We start from the raw sequence: 18,193 nt of genomic DNA, 5'->3' as shown, positions 1-18,193 counted from the left end.
CAGAAGATCATGCTGTCGTGCTCCCCCCCTTCACCACAACATATGGAAGGACCTCACGGAGAAGGGCCTTCAGGAAACCCTCATCCAAGGAAGATCCATTCTGAAGTACACCACCCCGGGGACGAGGATCATCCTCACGTGACAGAGATATTGAACATGGTCCATGGACAGCAAGATCGCTTGAGACAGCTCGAACATGAGGCCGCGCGACAATGAAAGGCCAAACAGAAATTGAGGAGAGAAGTAAAAAGACGTAGGGAGCTAGAAGAAAAGCTCCAGAAGATGGAGGCCGACCTTCGAAGTCGGGCCACTAGGTCAGAAAGTCCCTTGGGAGAACAAGATCCGTTCATAGAAGAGATCATGAAGGCTAAAGTCCTAGGAACTTCAAATCACCCGACATGGACCTCTATGACGGAACGTCCGACCTGAGCCACCATCTCAGTAACTTCAGAAGCCAAATGTACTTGGCTGATGCCTCGAACGCCACTCGTTGAAAAGCCTTCCCGACTACTTTAACCAAGGCCGCAATGAAATGGTTTGATGGATTGCCCCCCAAGTCAGTCACTAGCTTTGACAATCTGGTCAGAAAATTTTTTACTAGATTCTCCATCCAGAAAGACAAAACGAAGCATGCCTCGAGCCTGCTAGGAGTAAAGCAAGAGGTCGAGGAGACTCTTCGCGATTACATGGAAAGATTCAACAAAGCTTGCTTGAAAATTCAGAATCTACCAACTGAAGCTATAGTCATGGGTCTGGTCAATGGTCTCAAAGAAGGACCCTTCTCTTAATAAATATCCAAAAGATACCCTACTTCTCTGAATGAGATCCAAGAAAGGGTAGAAAAACATATCAACATGGAAGAAAATTCTCGACTTAGAGAACCTCCCTTTCGATCCAACCTACCCTGCTATCCAGGCCGGGGCAAAGAAAGGGAACCCAAGAAGAAAGAAGAGCAAAGTGTGGAAAAGCCTCGAAAGTACCACAACTACACCCCTCTAAGGGTTTCTCTTGTCGACGTCTATAGGGAGATATGCCACACGGAGAAGCTTCTGCCTCCCCGTCCGATTAAGCATAAGAAAACCTGAAGTCGGACTGAATATTGTGAGTAACACAAGCTATACGGGCACTTCACTAATGTATGCTACGATATCAAGAATGTCATCGAAAAGCTAGCCAGGGAAGGTCGGCTTGATAGATACCTGGCTGACAGGTCAGACAACTCGAGAAAGAGAAAAAGGGATGAAGAAGGAGGACGACCATAACGCCCTCCTCACACCCCTGAACGACATATACATATGATTAATGGTGGATTCGCGGGAGGAAGAATATCCAAATCCTCGCGAAAAGGCACCTTAAGAATGTATATCAAGTCGGACAGGACGATCGATCACCCGATTTACCCACCATCTCCTTCGCTAAAGAGGACAATCAGGGAATAATACTCGGGCACGATGACCCAGTGGTATAACTATGATCATGGAAAATGCTAACCTACATCGAACTTTGGTAGATCAAGGCAGCTCCGCGGATATCCTGTTTAAGCCCGCCTTTAACAAGCTCGGGTTAGAGGAAAAGGATCTAAGGGCATACCCAGATTGCCTCTTTGGACTGGGAGATATCCCGATCCGACCTTGGTGCGGAATTTATAACCCACAAACTAACCGGCAAGTGCACCGGGTCGTACCAAGTAATACCTCAGGTGAGTGAGGGTCGATCCCACGAGGATTGAAGGACTAAGCAACAATGGTTGATTAATTTACTTAGTTAGACAAACAAAAAATAGTGTTTGAGAGTTCAAAAGCATTAAACAATAATTTAGAAATTTAATAAAGCAAGTAGTAAACAGGTTGTGAAATATGTATGGAGAAACAGTTAAGGATTCAGAGATATCTATCTTCCAGATTGACTTTTCTTACTAACTATGTTAATCATGCAAGATTCAATTCATGGCAAACTATATGTGACTAGACCCTAATTCCTTAGACCTTTCTAGTCTCCTCTAAAATTCATCAACCGCCAATTCCTTGGTCACTTAATTCCAATTAGAGGGTGAAGTTCAATTCTAGTTATATGCCACAAAAATCCTAATTACCCAAATATAAGAGGATTATATGTCACGTATCCCGTTAAGTCCAGATAATTAGAAATTTAGGAGAATATGTTTTCAAGCTGTTGTTCAATTAAAGAGCTTTTCCAAGTTATACAAGAACTCAATTAGAAAAAAGGTCATACTTCCGTTCCACCCAGATTCATAAAATAAAGAACGAAAATAATTCTTGAATTATAAATCAGTACATGAATTAAAATAGAAAAATAATAGTATCAATCCATACAATAGATAGAGCTCCTAACCTTAACAGTGGAGGTTTAGTTGCTCATAGTTCAAAGAGAAAAATAAGGATTGTAAATTGGGCTCAGGTGGGATGAAAAGTGAACTAATGTTGGAATTGGAATCCAGAAGAGAAGTTTCTTTTCTCTTTTATATCTAATCCTAATTACTAAAAAAATCTATTTTCTAAAACTAAAATAATATCTTTTCCTATTTTAAAATAAAAATAAAGTTTAAATCAGAATTAATTAAATAATCAGCGTTTTCTGCATGTGGCGCATGTCACGCGTACGTGTCAGTCACGCGTACGCGTCGATGGTCTTCTTCTTGTGTCACGCGTATGCGTCATGTACGCACACGCGTCGCTGTGCAAATATCCAAATCACCCGTACGTGTCAGGCACGTGCACATGTCACTCCTCGTTGTCATCTTCTTTAATTCTTGTGCTGATTCTATTTGTGCAAGCTTCCTCTCCATCCTCTAAGCCATTCCTGCCCGATATAGCCTTCTTTTCTTTTTCTGCAGAAGCTCCATCAAATCCAACCAAATGCTACCTAAAATAGACAGAATTGCACAAGACTCAAAGTAGCATCCATAGTAGCTAAAAGATAATTAATTGTTGATTAAACTTAACAAATTAAATGCAAATTCACTAGGAAAAGATAGGAAAGATGCTCACGCATAAGACCTCTAGGCTACATCTCATTGTACACTACCTTCGAAAAGGGAGCCAGGTCAAGGACACTAAGTATCGACTTCATTGTAGTCAACAAAAATTTAGCATACAATGCCCTAATAGGTCGGACAACCCAGAACCGACTTGCAGTCGTCGTTTCCACCCCCACATCTCTGCATGAAGTTTCCCATAGTTGAAGGAGTTGCCACCATTAAAGGAGATCAAAGGCTAGCAAAAATTGTTATAATGAGAGCCTCAGTTTGAAAGGCAGCTCAGAAGGCAAAGAAGTCAATACAATCGAGTTCGGCGGAGTTCGAGTTCGAGAAGAATTACGACCCCAACTAGAAGGCAAAACAGAAGAGATACAAATCGAATACGACCCCGACAAAACAACAAGTATAGGGGAAAACCTGGAGGAAAGTTTAAAGAAATAGCTCGTTGAATTGTTGAGAAAAAATTCCGATCTCTTTTCCTAGAAAGCCTCTGACATGCCGGGTATAGATCCCGACCTGATGTGCCATAAGCTTACTGTGTACCCAGGTTTCTGACCTGTTCCGCAGAAGCGAAGAAAGCTTGGACCAAAGCGAACACAAGTTGTAGAAGAACAAATACAGGCCTTATCGGAGGCAGTGTTTATAAGGGAGGTTAAGTATCTGTTGTGGTTAGCCAACGTCGTGCTGGTGAAGAAACAAAATAGAAAGTAGATAATGTGCGTCGATTACACTGACCTCAACAAAGCCTGCCCCAAGGACCCTTATCCACTCGCTAGCATTGATGCTCTGGTCGACTCCGTTTCAGGCTACAGATACTTGTCCTTTATAGACGCCTACTCGGGATCAAATCCTGATGTACAAGCCGGATTAAGAAAAGACCTCATTCATAACTCCAAAGGCAAACTATTGCTACATAGTGATGCCTTTCAGTTAAAGAATGTAGGAGCTACCTACCAGAGGCTGATGAATATGGTATTTTTCCCTCACATAGGGGAACTCATGGAGGTATATGTGGATGACATGCTTGTTAAGACCAAAGAGGACGGAATACTATTGTTTGGCCTCTCGAGGGTCTTCTCCACTATAAGAAAGCTTGAAATAAGATTAAATCCCTCAAAATGTACCTTCGCGGTAGAAGCCGAGAAGTTTTTAGGGTTCATGCTGACTCAAAGAGGCATAGAAGCTAACCCCAACAAATACCAAGCCATACTCAACATGAAGAGTCTGACCTGTATTAAAGGGATCCAACAGTTAAATGGAAGCTTGGCCTCTCCATCCAAGTTTATGGCAGGGTCAGCCCTGAAATCCCTTCCGCTCTACACAATTCTGAGGAAAGGGAAGCAATTTGAATGGACCCTAGAATGTGAACAAGCTTTCTAAGACTTCAAGGAATTCTTGGGGCAACCACCCATACTTACCCGACCTGATGTCAGTGAAAGTTGGGCTATAGCCTCGGCCCTAGTCCGAGAAAACGAAAAGGGGCAGTAACCTATCTACTTCGTCAGCAAAGCCTTATAAGGGGCACAACTGAATTATCAAAAGATAGAGAAGTTTGCTTTTGCTCTCGTTCTTACATCTCGAAGGTTACGACCTTACTTCCATGCCCATACCATTAAAGTTCATACTAATCAATCAATGAAACATATCCTACAAAAGATGGACTTAGCTGGGAGGATTCTGCAATAGGCGGTGGAGCTGTCCGAGTTCGACTTAAGATACGAAACTCGGACAACCATCAAATCACAGTACCTCGCCGACTTCATCGCTGAATACACTGAAAGTCCTGGGAACCCCACTACACGGAGTCTGTACGTAGATGGGTCATCGAATAAATCTGGAAGCGGGGTTGGTGTTATTCTAAAAAGTGACCAAAGAACTCGGATAGAGCTATCCTTAAGGTTCGAGTTTCCTGATTCTAATAATTAGGTAGAATACGAAGCTCTATTTGATGGTTTGAAGCTGGCTAAAGAAGTAGAGGTAGAAAAGGTGATAGTTTTCAGTGATTCGCAAGTAATAACTTCATAAATTAATGGCACCTACTAAGCTAAAGACCCTACTATGAAAAACTACTTGGATAAAATACGAGCACAACTGGCACACTTTCCTGAAAGTGAGGTCTGACATATAACTCGAGAAAATAATGCCCGAGTTGATGTACTATCAAAATTAGCCAGCACCAAGCCAGAGGGCAACAATAAAAGTTTCATCCAAGAGACTCTACAGACACCATCGATATCAAAGGAAGAGGAAGTACTGACTGTACACAATCAACATTTAGGGTGGATGACTCCTATCTCAACTTCCTCAAATTTGACATGCTCCCCAAGGATGAAAAGGAGGCCAAAAGGCTCCTAAAAGAGGCGTAAAACTATACATTGGTCTACAACATCCTATATAAAAGAGAAATTTCAACACCCCTCTTGAAATACGTCCCGACTTCTAGCACAAAGGAAGTCTTGGAGGACGTACATAGTGGCATATGTGGTAATCACCTAGGAGCTCAGTGATTAGCTAAAAAAGTGATTCGAGCTGGCTTTTTCTGGCTAGCCTTGTCGAAGAAGGCAGCCGAGTTCGTCAAAATGTGTCCACCTTGCTAAAAATATGCCAATTTCTACGTAGCACCTCCTGAGGAGCTTATCAATGTCACTTCGCCATGGCCATTTGCTAAATGGGGACTGGATCTACTTAGACCATTTTCTCAAGCACCAGGCCAAGTCAAGTACCTTATCGTAGGTGTTTTTTTTTACTAAATGGATTGAGAAAGAGCTCGGATTAAGGAAAAAGCTTTGAAGCAGAGGATGGTTCTAAGGTATAATAAAAAGGTGATCAAGAGAAACTTCACCATCAACAACCTTGTCCTGGTTCGGAATGACATCGGGACACAGAAGTTGGGTGAAGGAAAGCTAGCTGAAAATTGGAAAGGACCTTACAAAACAGTGGATGTTCTAGGTAAAGGTTCTTATAAGGTGTCCGACCTACAAGGGCGGGAGCTCCCAAGGTCTTGGCACACTTCTAACCTGAAAAGGTATTATAGCTAAAAGTCTTGTACCTAGGTGCACTCTTTTTTCCAAGAAAGAAAGTGTTTTTTAATGAGGCACCAGGGCAAGGGCTAAGGGCACCCAAGCCTTTAGCAACAAGCTTTGTAAAGGAATCTCTTAAACATAATAAAAGGGTTGTTTGGTTTCCTCTAAACGAGGGAAACACACTCTCTCCTCAGGATCAGATGGTTCTAACACATAGTTCCTCTCATCCTCCCTATTCTTACAAATGGTATAGTTCCTACGAAAAGTCTCAGAGCATTCGCTATCGACAACAGAAACACAACAGAGAACAACACTATCTACCCAGGAACAGAGATTAGGGGGAACCTTGGTCGACATGACCTTAATTACATGGCGAGACATAAAAGCTACACCTACAAAGGCAAAAATAAAAAAGGCTGTCACCACTCAAGTCGGACGTCATTTCAAAAGAAGTCGAGTCACAGCTACTAAGTTCAAAGAAATTAATTTTTTCTCAAAATCTTTCCTACACAGCACCGAATGGAGCCCCTTCGACACAACGCTACGTCAAAATGGCACCACTAGTGGCAGTACAACCCATAAAAGACATCAGCAACACAAAACACAAGCAAAGATTCTTTCAAACAAAGAAGAAAAGTCTTTCAAGAGCCTTTTTGACAAACATTTTCCTATTTTGCTTCACCACAATCCCGCAAGAAAATAAGAAAACAAACCTCTTCCAAAAGGAAAATACAGAGAAAAGCAAACCAAACAACTAAGCAAGTCTTAAAAGAGAAACAAGGGAAAAGAAAACGAACGCTAAAAGAAAGTGCGCCTGAAACAGCCAAACACGAATGATCCTCTTCACGCCAGAAAGAGTGAGCGACTCTTCAAACACTAAGATTGAGAAGTCCAGAAGAAACAGAAATGGATGAAATGACACAAGAAGAACGCCTCGATGAAAAGAGAAAGCAAAGTAGGCTTTAGAAACAACAAAAGAAGGAGAGGAGACGAAAAAGCCCCCTTTACAAGGAGTAATAAATCGTAAACGGCTCCCTCGCTCCTCTTCAAGATTGCACGAATCCCTATGAGCAACTGCCGTACATCATTCAATAGTCATTAAAACCCCACCAACGTTCAAATTTTTGAACACGTTAGATAGACCGAGGTACCATTACCCGATCTCCACAACAGAAGCCGAGAAATGCTTGAGCCCGATGGTGCACAAATCCCCACACTTCGTACAACTGTACCAGCAAGTGCACTGGGTCATCCAAGTAATACTTGAATGAGTCAGGGTCAATCCCGTGAGGATTGTGGTTTGAAGCAAGTTATGGTTATCTTGTAGATCTTAGTCAGGCGAATAGAAAGGTAGATCGTTTGATTAATTACATAAAAGAAAATAAGGAGATCTAAACTAGGTTGACCTGTTTATAATGATAAGAAGATGGTTAAGGCTTGGGGATGCTTTGTCCTTCTGGATTAACTCTGGTCTTATTGTCTTCTTCAATTGTGAATGATTTCTTCTATGGCAGGCCGTATGTGATCAATGCTGTACGGTTGCGGTCGCCAATCTCCTACAGATCTGAACCCCAGGGTTAGTGTGGATCCATTCTGATTGAGGGTGAAGCTCCTGTAGTCCATTCTCCTTAATAATCCTACTCAAAATGCCACAGACAAGGTTGGATCTTCCGAATCAGAGAATGATGTGCCTTTGGGTTCTAACCTCTACCACAGAGACCCTAATCTCCCTATATCCCGGCTGAACTGGTATCTCGAGAAGTCCCCAACGAAGTCGTAGATTAGCTGTCTAAGAGATGTATAATCAAGCTGGTGGTTTGATGTTTTCCAGTTACGTATTCACACGAACCCAAGAAGAACACGGGTGGTTGTCAGGCACACGGTCTTAGTATGAAAAACGAATATGATTGTCACGGGTCATCCCATTCATCAAGTTGAAGAACGAAGATACATCTTAGAATTGAATGAAACACGGATTGAAGAGAAACAGTAATACTTTTATTAATTAATCCATAAAACTCAGCAGGGCTCTTCCCCTCAACCTAAAAGGTTTAGAAACTCATACTGATAGAAAATACAATGTGAAAAATGAAATACGGCAGATCCTCTTTGAAGATCGTGTAAAAGTTCTTTAAATACTAAGCTAATGACTAAGGATTACATAAGAAAGGGTAAAACAGTCTTTTAGTGCTAAAATCCACTTCTGAGGCCCACTTGGTGAGTGTTTGGGCTGAGCTTTGATGAGATCCACATGCTATGAGGCCTCTAGGGCATTGAACGCTGGCTACGGGGTCCTTTTTGGGCGTTTAGACGCTGGACGCCTGGACTGGGGTAGGAGGCTGGCGTTGGACACCGGTTTTGGGCCTTCTATTCTGAAGCAAAGTATGGACTATTATACATTTCTAGAAAGCTCTGGAAGTCAGCTTTCCATAGCTATTAAGAAAGCTCCATTTGGACTTTTATAACTCCATAAAAGCTCTTTCGAGTGCAAAGATGTCAGATCCAGACAGTATCTGCAGTGCTTTCTCTGTCTCTGAATCAGACTTTTGCTCCAGCTCCTCAATTTCAACTAGAAAATACCTGAAATTGCATAAAAACACAAAAACCCAAAGTAGAATTCAGAAATGTGAATTTTACACTAAAACCTATGAAAAATTAATAAAACTTAAACAAAACATGCTAAAAATTATATGAAAATGATGGCAAAAAGCGTATAAAATATCCGCTCATCAGAACACCAAACTTAAACTGTTGCTTGTCCCCAAGCAACTAAAGACACGGTAGGATAAAAAGAAGATTAAGATACAATAAATCTCAGAGTTTCCAATGAAGCTTGGTGCACGAAATTGTGATCTCTAACAATGGCGCCAAAAACTTGGTACGCACAATCTTAATCTCAACTCTTTTTCACAACTCTGCACAACTAACCAGCAAGTGCACTGGGTTGTCCAAGTAATACCTTACGTGAGTAAGGGTCGATCCCATGGAGATTGTCGGCTTGAAGCAAGCTATGGTCATCTTTGTAAATCTCAGTCAGGCAGATTCAAATGGTTGAGGTTTTGACAATTAAAATCATAAATAAAATATAAAATAAGATAAAGTTACTTATGTAATTCATTGGTGCAAATTTTAGATAAGCGTCTGAAGATGCTTTGTTGCTTCTGAACCTCTGCTTTCATATTGCCTTCTTCCAACCATGCGTTACCTCCTTCCATGGCAAGCTGTATGATCCTCTCGGATGAAAATAATCCATATGCGCTGTCACTGCATGGCTAATCATCTGTCGGTTCCCGCTAGCATCGGAATAGGACCATTGTCCTTTTGCACACTGTGACTTGTGCCCCACATTCGCAGGTTTGAAGCTTGTCACAGTCATCCCTTCCCAGATCCTACTCGGAATACCACAGATAAAGTTTAGACTTTTCGGATCTCAGGAATGCTGCCAATGGTTATAGCCTATACCACGAAGACTCTAGTCTCACGGAATGGAATGCTCTGTTGTCAGGAGAGGCAACCATGTGTTGTGAACCAGGAGGCTAAGAGATATACACTCAAGATATAGCAGATAGAATGGAAGTGGTTGTCAGGCACGCATTCATAAGTGAGAATGATGATGAGTGTCACAGGTTATCACATTCATCAGGTTGAAGTGCGAGTGAATATCTTAGAGAAGAAGTAGGCGTGAATTGAATAGAAAAACAATAGTACTTGTATTAATTTATGAAGAATAGCAGAGCTCCACACCTTAATCTATGCGGTGTAGAAACTCCACCGTAGAAAATACATAAGTGAAAGGTCTAGGCATGGCCGTGAGGCCAGTCTCTCCAAACGTAAAATATGGCTAAAAGCTGTAAAGTAAATCTCTAAAAGTAGTTTTTATACTAAACTTGTAATATAGGTTTACAGAAAATGAGTAACTAAGTGCAGATAGTGCAGAAATCCACTTCTGGGGCCCACTTGGTGTGTTCTTGGGCTGAGCATTGAAGCTTTTTTGTGCTTAGGCTGTTCTTGGAGTTAAACGCCAGGTTTGGTGCCAGTTTGGGCATTTAACTCCAATTTTGGTGCCAGTTTGGGCGTTTTACGCCAAGATGTTTTAGACTGTCTTTGAATGCCAGTTTGGGCCATCAAATCTCGGGAAAAGTATGGACTATTATATATTGCTAGAAAGTCCAGGATGTCTACTTTCCAAATCAATTGAGAGCATGCCAATTGGGCTTCTGTAGCTCCAGAAAATCCACTTCGAGTGCAGGGAGGTCAGAATCCAACAGCATCTGTAGTCCTTTTTCAGCATCTGAATCAGATTTTTGCTCAGGTCCCTCAATTTCAGCCAGAAAATATCTGAAATCACAGAAAAACACACAAAATTATAGTAAAGTCCAGAAATGTGATTTTTGAATAAAAACTAATAAAAATGTAATAAAAAGTAATTAAAACATGCTAAAAATTATGTAAAAACAATGCCAAAAAGGGTATAAATTATCCGCTCATCACAACACCAAACTTAAGTTGTTGCTTGTCCCCAAGCAACTGAAAACAAAATAGGATAAAAGAAGAGAATATACAATGAATTCCAAACTTATCAATTAAGATTAGCTTCAATTAGATGAGCGGGACTTGTACCCTTTTTGCTTCTGAACAGTTTTGGCATCTCACTTTATCCTTTGAAGTTCAGAATGATTGGCATCTATAAGAACTTAGAATTCAGATAGTGTTATTGATTCTCCTATTTCGGTATGTTGATTCTTGAACACAGCTACTTTTATGAGTCTTGGCCGTGACCCTAAGCATTTTGTTTTCCAGTATTACCACCGGATACATAAATGCCACAGACACTTAACCGGGTGAACTTTTTCAGATTGTGACTCAGCTTTGCTAGAGTCCCCAGTTAGAGGTGCCCAGAGCTCTTAAGCACACTCTTTTTGCTTTGGACCATGACTTTAACCGCTCAGTCTCAAGCTTTTCACTTGACACCTTCACGCCACAAGCACATGGTTAGGGACAGCTTGGTTTAGCCGCTTAGGCCAGGATTTTATTCCTGTGGGCCCTCCTATCCATTAATGCTCAAAGCCTTGGATCCTTTTTACCCTTGCCTTTTGGTTTAAAGGGCTTTTGGCTTTTTCTGCTTCCTTTTTCTTTTTCTTTCTCTTTTTTTTTCGCATTTTTTCTGCAAGCTTTTGTGTTCACTGATTTTTCTTGATTCAAGAATCAATTTTATGATTTTTCAGATTATCAATAACATTTATCCTTTTTCATTATTCTTTCAAGAGCCAGCAATTTTAACATTCATAAACAAAAAATTCAAAAATATGCATTGTTCAAGCATTTATTCAGAAAACAAGAGGTATTGCCACCACATCAAAATAATTAAACTAATTTCAAGATAGAATTTGAAACCATGTACTTCTTGTTCTTTTGCAATTAAAAACATTTTTCATTTAAGAAAGGTGATGGATTCATAGGTCATTCATAGCTTTAAGGCATAGACACTAGACACTAATGATAATGTAATAAAGACACAAACATAGATAAGACATGAAGCATAATTTTCGAAAAACAGAAAAATAAGAACAAGAAAATTAAAGAACGGGTCCACCTTAGTGATGGCGGCTAGTTCTTCCTCTTGAAGATCTTATGGAGTGCTTGAGCTCCTCTATGTCTCTTCCTTGTCTTTGTTGTTCCTCCCTCATGGATCTTTGGTCTTCTCTAATTTCATGGAGGAGGATGGAATGTTCTTGGTGCTCCATCCTTAGTTGTCCCATGTTGGAACTCAATTCTCCTAAGGAGGTGTTGATTTGCTCCCAATAGTTTTGTGGAGGAAAGTGCATCCCTTGAGGCATCTCAGGGATTTCATGATGAGGAATTTCCTCATGCTCTTGTTGAGGTCCATGAGTGGGCTCTCTTGTTTGCTCCATCCTTTTCTTAGTGATAGGCTTATCCTCTTCAATGAGGGTGTCTTCCTCTATGACAATTCCAGCTGAATTGCATAGGTGACAAATGAGATGAGGGAAGGCTAACCTTGCCAAAGTAGAGGGCTTGTCCGCTACCTTGTAGAGTTTTAAAAATATGATTTCATGAACTTCTACTTCATCTCTATTCATGATACTATGGATCATGATAGCCCGGTCTATTATAACTTCAGACTGGTTGCTAGTAGGAATGATAGAACGTTGGATGAACTCCAACCATCCCCTAGCCACGGGTTTGAGGTCAAGCCTTCTTAGTTAAACCGGCTTGCATCTTGAATCTCTCTTCCATTGAGCGCCTTCCACATAAATGTCCCTAAGGACTTGGTCCAACCTTTGATCAAAGTTGACCCTTCTAGTGAAAGGGTGAGGATCTCTTTGCATCATTGGCAAGTTGAATGCTAGCCTCACATTTTCCGGACTAAAATCCAAGTATTTTTCCCGAACCATTGTGAGCCAATTCTTTGGGTTCGGGTTCATACTTTGGTCATGGTTCTTAGTGATCTATGCATTGGCATAGAACTCTTGAACCATTAAGATCCTGACTTGTTGAATAGGGTTGTTGAGGATTTTCCAACATCTTCTTCGAACTTCATGTTGGATCTCCGGATATTCACTCTTTTTAAGCTTAAAGGGGACCTCGGGGATCACCTTTTTCTTGGCCACAACTTTATAGAAGTGGTCTTGATGGACCTTTGAGATGAATCTCTCCATCTCCCATGACTCAGAGGTGGAAGCAATTGTCTTCCCTTTCCTCTTTCTAGAGGTTTCTCTGGCTTAGGTGCCATTAGTGGTTATGGAAAACAAAAAGTTTTAGCTTTTCCCACACCAAACTTAGAATGGTTGCTCGTCCTCGAGCAAAAGAAGAAAGAAAGGAGTAGAAGAAGAAGAATTAGAGGAGATGGAGGGTGAGTGTAGGTTCGGCCAAGGTAGGTTGAGTGTGTATGATGTGTGGAAATGAAGGTGGTAAGGAGGGGTATTTATAGGGTAAGGGAAAGAGGGTATTCGGCCATGTGTGGGTGGGTTTGGGAGGGAAATAGTTTGAATTTGAATGGTGAGGTAGGTGGAGTTTTATGATGGATGGATGTGAGTGGTGAAGAGAGTATGGAGAAGAGGGTAAGATTTGATAGGTGAATGGTGTTTGGAGAAGAGGTATTGAGGTGATTGGTCAAGGGTGTATGGGGAAGAGTGTTATGGAAAGGTGTGAAGAGGAGAGAAGAAGAAGTGAGGTAGGTGGAGATCCTGTGGGGCCACAGATCCTGAGGTGTCAAGGAATTTGAGTCCCTGCACCAATCTGGCGTTCAAACGCCCATTCTGTGCCAATTCTGGCGTTTAACGCCAGCTCTACTACCTTTCCTGGCGTTAAACGCCACTCTGCTGCCCATTTCTAGCGTTTAACGCCAGCCCGTGCCAGACAGCCCATTCTGGCATTAAATGCCCAGATTGCTGCCCATTCCGGCGTTTAACACCCAGAATGCTACCAGACTGGGCGTTAAACGCCCATTCTGCTATCCTTACTGGCGTTTAAACGCCAGTAAGCCTGTCCTTCAGGGTGTGCTATTTTTAATGCTATTCTGTTTTTGATTTTTCAGTTGTTTTTGTGACTTCACATGATCATCAACCTAAAGAAAACATAAAATAGCAATGAAAAATAAATAAATATAATTAAATAATATTGGGTTGCCTCCCAATAAGCGCTTCTTTAATGTCAGTAGCTTGACAGTGAAGCTCTTAGAGAGCTTCACAGAGACTCAGAGCTTGATGTTGGCCTCCCAACACCAAACTTAGAAGTTGAGTGTGGGGGCTCTGTTTGACTCTATTTTGAGAGAAGCTTTTCATGCTTCCTCTCCATGGTTACAGAAAAAGATCCTTGAGCCTTAAACACAAGGTAGTCCTCATTCACTTGAAGGACTAACTTTCCTCTATCCACATCAATCACAGCTCTTGCTGTGGCTAGGAAGGGTCTTCCAAGGATGATGGATTCATCTTCATCCTTTCCAGTCTCTAGGATTATGAAGTTAGCAGGGATGTAATAGCCTTCAACCTTCACTAAGACATCCTCTACATGTCCATAAGCCTGTTTCCATGAATTGTCTGTCATCTCTAGTGAGATTCTTGCAGCTTGCACCTCAAAGATCCCTAGTTTCTCCATTACAGAGAGGGGCATGAGGTTTATACTTGACCTAAGGTCACACAGAGCCTTCTTAAAGGTCATGATGCCTATGGTACAAGGTATTAAGAACCTTCCAGGATCCTGTTTCTTCTGAGGTAATTTTAGTTGAACCAGATCATTCAGTTCATTGATGAGCAATGGGGGTTCATCCTCCCAAGTCTCATTACCAAATAACTTGGCATTCAGCTTCATGGTTGCTCTTAGATACTGAGCAACTTGCTCTTTAACAATGTCTTCATCCTCTTCAGAGGAAGAATACTCATCAGAGCTCATGAATGGCAACAATAAGTTCAGTGAAATCTCTATGGTCTCTATATGAGCCTCAGATTCCTTTGGTTCCTCATTAGGGAACTCCTTGGAGGCCAGTGAACGTCCATTGAGGTCTTCCTCACTGAAAATCACTGCCTTTCCCTCCTCTACAGGTTCGACCATGTGGGATGTGTTTATGGCCTTGCACTCTCTTTTTAGATTCTCTTCTGTATTGCTTGGGAGTGTACTAGGAGGGAGTTTAGTAACTCTTTTACTCAGCTGACCCACTTGTGCCTCCAAATTTCTAATGGAGGACCTTGCTTCAGTCATGAAACCGAGAGTGGTCTTAGATAGATCAGAGACTACAGTTGCTAAGTCAGAGTGGCTCTGCTTAGAATTCTTTGTCTGTTGCTGAGAAGATGATGGAAAAGGTTTGCTATTGCCAAACCTGTTTCTTTCACCATTGTTATTATTGAAGCCTTGATTAGGCTTCTGTTGATCCTTCCATGAGAGATCAGGATGATTTCTCCATGAAGGATTGTAGGTGTTTCCATAGGATTCTCCCATGTAATTCACCTCTACCATTGCAGGATTCTCAAGGTCATAGGCTTCTTCTTCAGAAAAAGCCTCCTTAGTACTGCCTGATGCAGCTTGCATTCCAGACAGACTCTGAAAAATCATATTGACTTGCTGAGTCAATATTTTGTTCTGAGCCAATATGGCATTCAGAGTATCAATCTCAAGAACTCTTTTCTTCTGAATTGTCCCATTATTTACAGGATTCCTTTCAGAAGTGTACATGAACTGGTTATTTGCAACCATTTCAATGAGTTTCTGGGCTTCTGCAGGTGTCTTCTTCAGATGAAGAGATCCTCCAGCAGAGTGGTCCAATGACATCTTGGACAATTCAGACAGACCATCATAGAATATACATATGATGCTCCATTCTGAAAATATGTCAGAAGGACACCTTCTGATCAATTGCTTGTATCTTTCCCAAGCTTCATAGAGGGATTCACCTTCCTTCTGTCTGAAGGTTTGGACTTCCACTCTAAGCTTGCTCAACTTCTGAGGTGGAAAGAATTTGGCCAAGAAAGCATTGACCAACTTTTTCCAAGAGTTCAGGCTATCTTTAGGTTGTGAGTCCAACCATGTCCTAGCTCTGTCTCTTACAGCAAAGGGGAAAAGCATAAGTCAGTAGACCTCAGGATTAACCCCATTGGTCTTAACAGTGTCACAGATTTGCAAGAATTCAGCTAAGAACTAATGAGGATCTTCCAATGGAAGTCCATGAAACTTACAATTCTACTACATCAGAGAAACTAATTGAGGCTTAAGCTCAAAGTTGTTTGCTCCAATTGCATGAATTGAGATGCTCCTTCCACAGAAGTCAGAAGAGGGTGCAATAAAGTCACCAAGCATCTTCCTTGCATCTCCACCATTATTGTTGGGTTCGGCCATCTCTTCTTTTTTTCGAAAAATTCTGTCAGGTCCTCTCTAGAGTGTTGTGCTTTAGCTTCTCTTAGCTTCCTCTTTAGAGTCCTTTCAGGTTCCGGATCAGCTTCAACAAGAATGTTCTTATCCTTGCTTCTGCTCATATGAAAAAGAAGAGAGCAGAAAAGAATAGGAATCCTCTATGTCATAGTATAGAGATTCCTTTATGTGAGTAGAAGAATAGAAGAGTAGAATGAAGAAGAGAGAAGATGAAGAATTCGAACACAGAGAGGGAGAGAGGGTTCATATTATAAGATGAAGAGAAGTGTTAGTAGATAAATAAATAAATAGAAAGAGATGAGAGAGAGAGAGAATTCGAATTTTAAATTAAAATAAAAGGAAAATATTTTTGTTTTTATTTTAATTATTGGTTAGTATTCGAAAATTAAGGGAAGAAATAAAATAAAAATTGAAAACTAAATAAATTAATTAATTAAAAAGATTTTTGAAAAAGTGGTTAGTGATTTTCGAAAATTGGAGAGAGAAAAGTAGTTAGGTGGATTTGAAAAAAATATGATTGACATAGTAAACTTTTAAAATCAAACAAAAAGTTAAGTGGTTAATTGAAAAAGATTTGAAAATTAATTTTGAAAAGATAAGAAGTTAGAAAAGATTTTGAAATTGATTTTGAAAAATATATAATTGAAATTTTATTTTGAAAAAGATTTGAAAAGGAAATTAAAAAGATTTGATTTTTGAAAATTAAAGTTGATTACTTGACTAATAAGAAACTAAAAGATATGATTTTAGAATTTAAAGATTGAACCTTTCTTAATAGACAAGTAACAACTTGAAAATTTTTGAATCTAAACATTAAATGTTAGCATTAATTTCGAAATATGAAACAAAATTAAGAAAAAGATTTTGAAAATCAATTTTAAAAATTTTCAAAAATAAAAAAATGAAAAAGATTTGATTTTTGAAAAAGATTTGAAAAAGATAGAATTTTTTTAATTTGAAATTTTGACTTGACTAACAAGAAACAACTAAATTTTACAAATTTTTGACCAAATCAATTCAAAATTTTAAAAATTATGAGCAAAATAAAGGGAAAGATATTTTTTTATTTTTGAAATTAATGAGGGAAGAGAAAAACATCAAACAGACACAAGACATAAGAAATTAAAATCAAAACAACTAATGCTTGCAAGAACACTTTGAATGTCAAGATGAACACCAAGAACACTTTGAAGATCATGATGAACACCAAGAACATGTTTTTGAAAATTTTTAAGAAAAGAAAAACATGCAAGACACCAAACATAAAAATTTTTAAACTTTAGACACTAATAATTCAAGAATGCATATGGAAAACAAGAAAAAAATACAAACAAGAAAAATATAAATATCAAATAAGAAAAATCATCAAGAACAACTTGAAGATCAATGAAGAACAAAACTCAATGCATGGATTTTCGAAAACTTTTGAAGAAAGATTAAAAAGATGCAATTGACACCAAACTTAAAATTTGACACAAGACTCAAACAAGAAACATAAAATTTTTTTTTCAGTTTTTATGATTTTATTAAACTTTTTAATTCGAAAATTAATTTGGAAAAAGAAAATAAAAAGATACAAAATTTTTAATAAGAATTTCAGGAATCATGCAATGTTAGTCTAAAGCTCCGGTCCAAAAATTTAGACATGGCTTAATAGCCACCCAAGCTTTATGTGAAAGCTTCGGTCCAAAAGATTAGACATGGCCAATGGCCAGCCAAGCTTCAGCAGAGCATTACATACAACAGCCATATTGATAGGAATCAAAAAGCTCCTGCAATGATAAGTGGAAGCCTCGGTCCAAAAGAATTTAGACATGGCTTGCTAGCCAGCCAAGCTTCAACAGATCATGATGAAACTCTAGAATTCATTCTTAAAAATTCTGAAGAACAAAATAAATTATATATTATTTTTATTTTTTTTGAATTTTTTGAAAATAAAAAGCTTAAAATTAAAATAAAATTACCTAATCTGAGCAACAAGATGAACCGTCAGTTGTCCAAACTCGAACAATCCCCGGCAACGGCGCCAAAAACTTGGTGCACGAAATTGTGATCTCTAACAATGGCGCCAAACACTTGGTACGCACAATCTTAATCTCAACTCTTTTTCACAACTCCGCACAACTAACAAGCAAGTGCACTGGGTCGTCCAAGTAATACCTTACGTGAGTAAGGGTCGATCCCACGGAGATTGTCGGCTTGAAGCAAGCTATGGTCATCCTTGTAAAGCTCTGTCAGGCGGATTCAAATAGTTATGAGGTTTTGACAATTAAAATCATAAATAAAATATAAA

The 18,193-nt window shown here is 39.7% G+C and overlaps 1 protein-coding gene and 1 non-coding gene across 2 annotated transcripts; both read left to right on the top strand.

Moving 5' to 3' along the window:
- Positions 1-527: 527 nt before the first annotated feature.
- On the top strand, positions 528-3,709 carry LOC148576357 (uncharacterized). Its single transcript, XM_088502708.1, has 2 exons — positions 528-755; positions 3,566-3,709. Exons 1-2 carry the CDS (start codon positions 528-530, stop codon positions 3,707-3,709), a joined length of 372 nt encoding a protein of 123 aa, XP_088358834.1.
- Positions 3,710-15,361: 11,652 nt separating this feature from the next.
- LOC148576356 (small nucleolar RNA R71) lies at positions 15,362-15,465 on the top strand. Its single transcript, XR_015904110.1, has one exon. It is a non-coding gene; the product is annotated as a small nucleolar RNA R71 (small nucleolar RNA).
- The last annotated feature ends 2,728 nt before the right edge of the window (positions 15,466-18,193 follow it).

The sequence above is a fragment of the Arachis ipaensis genome, chromosome B1, assembly GCF_059453495.1.
Source record: "Arachis ipaensis isolate K30076 ecotype BB chromosome B1, ASM5945349v1, whole genome shotgun sequence".
NCBI classification, from domain to species: Eukaryota; Viridiplantae; Streptophyta; class Magnoliopsida; order Fabales; family Fabaceae; genus Arachis; species Arachis ipaensis.
This window is presented reverse-complemented; position numbering and strand designations above follow the sequence as displayed.

What these genes read in the sequence shown, in the direction of transcription:
- LOC148576357 (XM_088502708.1), top strand. Translation starts at nt 528, where the DNA reads ATGAAATGGTTTGATGGATTGCCCCCCAAGTCAGTCACTAGCTTTGAC. An exon ending in AAGCTATAGTCATGGGTCTG is followed by an intron (nt 756 to 3,565) that starts GTCAATGGTCTC and finishes CCTGTTCCGCAG; the next exon opens with AAGCGAAGAAAGCTTGGACC.